The following is a 6,778-nucleotide window of genomic DNA, read 5'->3' on the forward strand; positions in this document are numbered from 1 at the left end:
TCAGTTTGAGAAAGCCGTCTCTACCTTCCCTGGCAGCTGTGCACTGGGCAGTAACGCCACTGCCTCCACTTAGAAGTAAGAAGCCATTTTACCAACTTTCATATTTTTTTACCCCAGACAGCTGTCATCTTCACTGCCTCACAAAGGCTGGCTCTGGTTCACTCACTTTCAAAAAACTATTAACAAACAAAATCCATGCAGAAAAAATGGCTTGTTTTTGCTCTTGCATTTAACTAGGTCAGCCCGCGAGAAACTTCCGACCAACCGCTCACCTGATCCTGCTGCAGTGGTCATGTTCCTCGCCTAACCCGTTAGGAACAAAGCAGTAAGGTGAGACATTTTAACAAGGCCGTTGATGTTCTTGGAGATAAATGTGTTAAGTTACAGCTGGTTTTGCCACTTGGAAGTGGGGAGGGGAAGGCTGGTCCACGGCAGTTAAAGCATTACTGAGCACCAGGGGCAGCTGGCATCTGCTGAGAAAGGCACATGGAAAACATGACGCCAAGAAAGCGGGGCTAATTAAAACCAGTTTCTTAAATTAGAAGGCTCTTAATGGCTAATGTTTAAAAATAACACCTTAATGACATCTAAAAATAGCTGCTGCCAAGCTCTGGAGTATTCTGACCTCCATTAAATTGGGAGTCCATTTCCCGTGACTGGTGGTGTAAATCACATTTACCTTTTATATCCTGCTCTCCCTGGGATTAGCTGCAAAGCCTGATGCCTGACCTTGAAAGCCTATTTGCAAACATGCAAGAGCAACCTAGAGCACTCTTCTGAATGGTGTGCAATATACGGATATAATGTGCAGGCTGAGTAATTGAATAATCTCAGGTTGCACTCATCTGCAGATGTGCGCAGGGAAAAATACTGAGGGAGTGGGGGACTATCAGACCAGACAGAGACCAGGGATGTGAAAGGTGGTGCTGGGGTTAGGGCCTGGGCCTGGGATGCAGGAGACCTGAGCTCCGTTTCCAGTTCAGTTGCAGATTTCTTGTGTGACCTGGGTAGGTCCCTCGTCCTCCTGCTGTTCCTCCCTCCCCCAAAGCCATGTCTAGATCTCCTTGATCCTGGAGGGGTATTACGAGGATAATTTCTCTAAGGTGTGTGGCATGCTTGGATACAACAACCATATGCCTCACAGAAAACAAACAGTAATATAAAAAGGGAAAATACTGCTCAATTTTCCTTATGCTTAATATATGAGGCAAACCCGAACAATCTGGAAGGCAAACATATGTTGAGGACTTCTAGAGATCTTAACCCAAGCATGTGGTGGGAATAGAAATAAAATATCTCCAGTACTGCTGGAGATAACCATTTGCTTACTTTTGCTGTGTTCCTCTGTGCTGTGTTTGGCCCTAACATGTGTCCTGTCCTATTGCAGTACTCTGTCATAGCTGGTACAACAAGAGAAATCTGCAGCTTGACCTTCTCTGGCAGAATGTAGAGAGATTCTCTGGCACCTACCTGGAACAATGATTTCTGATATAAAACCCTCTGCATTTGTCTCACTATTTGCAAATTAGGCAAATTACTTCAACCACCACATAAACCTAGTTATGTTCATTTAAGCATTATGTAAAGAGTATCTGAAAGGCCAGAAAGCCCTAGCAGTGGGAAAATGCCTTCCTAAAACTAGCCACACTAAAGGAAAGCTGGTCTTTGGTTTTTCTCTTCCCTTCCCATCAGAGGGCTGGGCACTTCTCCTCAGATCCCGTCCAACATTGCATTCCTCCCCATCCTATTTCTGCACACAGCAGACACGCTCCAAACAAAAGAAAAGGAACATGTGTAAGTACAAGACTCTCAGCCTGTGTTGCTGTCCTGCCTAGCCCATATAATCCCCGTGCTGTTCAATTTTTTCCTTTCTTTTGGCAAAACATCCAAGGCAGATTCTGGGTTGTTTTGCGAAGAAACACCCCATCTTGTTCTTATGCAGAGATCGGTGCATGCGACAGTGGTCTGGAGACAAGCATCGGCACCGATGCACACCTCAAGCACTCCTGCCTCTTTAGTGAGATAAGGAGAATGTAAACCAGCTTTCACTTTTCTCCCTCTGTGTTATTTTGTTGTTCTAATGGTCTTCATTAGTTTGGCCAGATGGTTTTCCTCCCTTTGCCTGCTAAGGCCCAGTCCTGCAAACACTTATGCTTTCTTCTATGAACATGCGTTCAGCATATGCATGGGTCTTTGCAGAATTGGAGCCTAAATTTGTTTCTGTTTCTGAATTCCAAGTTGGATTTTGATGTAACAGTTATTTTATATATTAAAATATCAGGTTTCTGCCCACACACATAATGCATGATGTATAACAGACCTTGCAAGTCAGCCATTGGAAAAGGCCACTTAATCTGCAATTTATACAGAAGGAAGAGTTACTATTCCTTGTTTTTCAGCTAGAATTTATACACGACCAAACTGTGAAGGTGTCATTCCTCAGAAGCTCCATGATGTACATCTGGTTTCACATGCTGTCATTTTGCCCACAAGCTAAAATCATAAGCTGAAACTCCACAGAGGCTAATGAAAATTATTCCCCTTTGAGTTGCTTTATTAAAACGCAACCTCAAGAAATACTGGCAAGTCAGGAAAGCGACTTTAATCCAATACTTGTTATCCTCTTCCACAGGTTTTAAATCACTCTCTTTGCTCCCTACTTTGAGCAAATACACCCTTATTGTTTTCCTAGTCCTGCTATGACCTTCTGGGAATGTTTTCATCGTGTAAAGCAACCTGCAGTTCCCTACTTTGTAAATCTCATTCATTCCAAGTGTTAACACTAGCTAATTCTGTGCTTTAGAAAGGAAATCATGTTTGTTTTTTTGAAGAGTCTGCTGGGAAGAGGAATATTTGCATTGAAAATTTTTTTTTCCATTTCATAAATTGTCTTGAGTTTTCTTCCCAGCGGGCAACAGAAGACTGTTTATATAAGTGAAGAGGGAAGCTTATTTTCCCATTACTTCCACAAAAGTACGATTAACAGCGATAACTATGCTAATTATTACACTAACTGCACTTGGAATGCACCTTACTGGCTGGAGAGGTAATGCATTTGGGTAATAATTAACTCCTTTTTTCCTCAATTACCTTTTATTAGGAGAGCAGAAGGTGTCAAAGTAAAACAGCTGCATATCTTCCAAGAAAAGCTCGCGTTTTCCAAAGGAATTCAAGCGGAGGTGCTTTATTAAGAGAACTAGTCAGGACAAACATTCACATGGCAAACTCGGCTGTTCAGTTACTTGGCTTCTCTCTAAGCCTTCTTGGCCTAATTGGGACATTAATTGCTACTATTCTGCCACACTGGTGGCGAACGGCACATGTAGGTACCAATATTATAACAGCTGTGGCCTATATGAAAGGGCTTTGGATGGAGTGTGTCTGGCACAGCACCGGCGTCTACCAGTGCCAAGTTCACCGCTCCCAGCTGGCGCTGCCCCGTGACCTCCAAGCCGCCCGTGCCATGATGGTAATTTCCTGCGTCCTTTCCGCGCTGGCATGCGTGATTGCTGTCATCGGTATGAAGTGCACGCAGTGTGCCAAGGAGACTTCTGCCAAAGACTCCATCGCGGTCTCTGGGGGGATTGTTTTCATCTTGGCCGGTCTCATTTGCCTGGTACCTGTTTCTTGGACTACCAATGACATCGTTACGGATTTCTACAACCCCATGCTTCCCAGCGGGATGAAGTACGAGATGGGTCAAGCTCTTTACCTTGGCTTCGTCTCCGCTTCTTTGACAATCCTCGGTGGTGCAGTGCTGTGCACATCAAGCCAGTGTCGCGGGAACGAGACGCCTTACCAGACGCAGCCCAGCAGCGCAAGAAGGACTGCTCCCTCCTATAGACCACCAACTGCCTACAAGGGAAACCATGCTTCTTCCCTGACATCTGCTTCCCATAGTGGCTACAGATTAAATGACTACGTGTGAGTTCCCTAAGATTTGCCTGCAGGACACAGCTGCTTTATAATTTCTGTGCATGGCATAAAACAAAGCTATGATGACTTTTAATTTATAAGGGTTACGATACAAAGTTTACCATTGTTCATTTCTTCCTTTCCTTTCTTTTTGGAGAAAGAAAGAATGCGAACGCAAAACTACTTGCTGCAAAACCTGGAAAATAGATATAAAGGAGACTGTGAGGTTCCAGAGACAGCACATACCTGCCTACTTTCAGTTAGACTTTTGCAGGCGGGCAGTTTTGCTAAAAGTAATGGTTTGGTTTGTAGCTTCTGCCCCGTGACAAGCACTAAAGCGGAACTGGCCACAACTTGTTGTTTGAACAGTGCTCCAACAAAAGACGCCGTTTTGCCTAAAACAGAGGACTTCATGGTGAGACACAGTGATTTTCAGCAGTGATTGCTGGCTAAGTTTCTCATTTCCATAATGCATGAATATTTTGTTATGACAAGGTATTAGTTTTGCTTTGACTTAACTTTTGGGGTTTTTTTTATAGTCCCTTGAAATATGAATTTCAATAGCATTATGACAGGTGTATTTGACAGTATGTTATAACCAATATTTTAAATTATACTACCATGTTTTCACCTTATCAAAATAAAATTTTTAGCACATTTTTGAAACAAGATGATGCATCATAATGGAAACAAACCATCTCAGTGGATCAGAATAGGGTTTTTTAAAATGTCAGTAATAGAACAAAACTAGACATTTGATGTTAAACTGTTATAAAAAAAAATAAAAAGAAAAAATTAAGTATCAGAATTTATAACAGAATGAGCATTTAGCTCTGTAGCAGATTTAGCATTTTGCACAACTAATGCATTATATAGGTCAGAAAAACAATTTCTAGAATCCTATACCCAAATCCCATGTAATGAAAGGTACTAATTTCTTAGGCTCAGACCTGGTGCTTTTTGCCTGGGGTCCTCACTGAAGGTGCATTAGGGTTAGTAAGAATATTTACATCTACTCCAGCAGCATTTGGGGAACTTCCATTCGTCGGGGCTTTGGCACACAAGGCAGCCTCCGTGCCAGCAGAGGTTACACACACAGATCTTAACCATTGCCTGTCAGGAGGAGTAAAAAATCAAGACATTTACTTCTAAAATCCTTGCAAAATGCAATCATTCCACAGTGTGTTCAAACAATTAAAACACACGCTAACGAACAAAGAACCCCAGCCCTCTCCATTTCATGTTACAGTGTAACATACGCTGTGGTATAAAACCATTACAAAAAGTAAAAGCACTAGATTCCTGTTAACCTCAGAAAGCTATAGACTCTCCAGAACAACATATGGACCAACATACTGATATCTAATAGGGTTAAAAAAAAAATACTTCCAAGAACTGTGAGACAACTACACTTGCTATACTTCATTTGGCAAAAAGCCTGTTTGCAATTATGTTATCACCTGGTAGCACCTCCAGAGCTGGGATCCTTTCAACATTCCCCTGGTTTCGCTCTGAACGTTCCCTTCCATGGCTGATCACGTAGCCATTTTTTTCATGTTGATTTGAATTGTGACAGAGTGTTTTTGAGCATTGATGCAAGTTGTCATCATCATTGGTTTTAAAGAACAAAATGGCATTTCTAAGCAATTTGCTGAGACCAACAATAACAAAAAAGGATCTGGGACGAGGCTTTGGTAATTGATCTGTAACAACTGATTATAAACTCATATTTTATTAACTGTAGCTGTTACATATGATGTGAAAAAAAAATGTACAGAAACTTCACTGACTCTGCAAATATCTTAATAACAGGCTCTGACGTGCAAGGAATGGACAGAAACTGCTTTGACAATGGCTTCTTAGGGAAGATGGAATCCAACTATTCATAGTCCATTACAGATTTTCTGGGATGCCTTTTTAGGACAAAAGGTAGCCTAATGAAGGTGGCCAATTACGTAGGGTTTTTTTCTGTATTTACATTACAATAGGTCTAGCCAAGTGATTATGATATCAACTTCGTGGCTTTGGACAGCTATGAATACTGGAACACAAGTCCAAGTGCAGGAAATGGGCTTGTGTCTCATTAGGTAGTATGTTTGCTATATGCTGATAAATTAATTCACTTGCCAGGATGCTTGTGCTGTGGGAATACTTATGTATAGTGCTAGTCTTACTGTACAAATTCCCAGCCAAGCAGGATACGTGACAGTAGTAAGAACGATTTATAAAGTCCTGGCAAAAATACCTGGAAGTGCTCTGATGTCAACAAAGAGAGAGAAATGGTTTCTTTCACGGGGGGTTGTGAATCAGTGGATCTCATTCTGTGCTAAAACTGACATAAATTTCTGCTTCTTTCCTTCTGTTTTTTAAGCTGCCATTTGAAACAAAAAGCATATCCATTCTAGCAGCTTTAGAGGTCTGGCTGCAACTACTCCAGACCGACATACGTGTTGATACCCCGAGCTTGTCCCCTGCTGCCACACAGACCGGTGGCCAGACCCTGTTCCCTGCTTGCGTGGAGGCTGCTTTGGCTGTCCTGCACAGGCAGTGCAATGAGGCATTGCTCGGAGACCTTAGCCAAGGAATGAATCCCCACTGCCCCTCCTTTGCTGGTAATCCCTTGGCAATCAGTGGCATCGATAAGTCAAGGAAAGGGGATGAGTTTCCTGGACCACCGAGTTGCTGTCTATGGGAACATGCTCCTGGGGCAGCTATAACTCAGCAGCAGGGCAACAGGGCAGGGCAATGGACTAGGGCTGCCACATGCCTGATTCTGCCCACCTGCATCTGCTGGGTATTTGCAGAGTCCCGTGGAGGCAGATAGATTGATTGATTTATTTATTTATTTAAATAAGTACCACCT

The 6,778-nt window shown here is 42.5% G+C and overlaps 1 protein-coding gene across 1 annotated transcript; it reads left to right on the forward strand.

The window, feature by feature from the left end:
* Nucleotides 1-3,217: 3,217 nt before the first annotated feature.
* CLDN14 (claudin 14) lies at nt 3,218-3,928 on the forward strand. The gene has a single exon (XM_075034720.1). It carries the CDS (start codon nt 3,218-3,220, stop codon nt 3,926-3,928), a length of 711 nt encoding a protein of 236 aa, XP_074890821.1.
* The last annotated feature ends 2,850 nt before the right edge of the window (nt 3,929-6,778 follow it).

The sequence above is a fragment of the Buteo buteo genome, chromosome 8 (genome assembly GCF_964188355.1).
Source record: "Buteo buteo chromosome 8, bButBut1.hap1.1, whole genome shotgun sequence".
NCBI classification, from domain to species: Eukaryota; Metazoa; Chordata; class Aves; order Accipitriformes; family Accipitridae; genus Buteo; species Buteo buteo.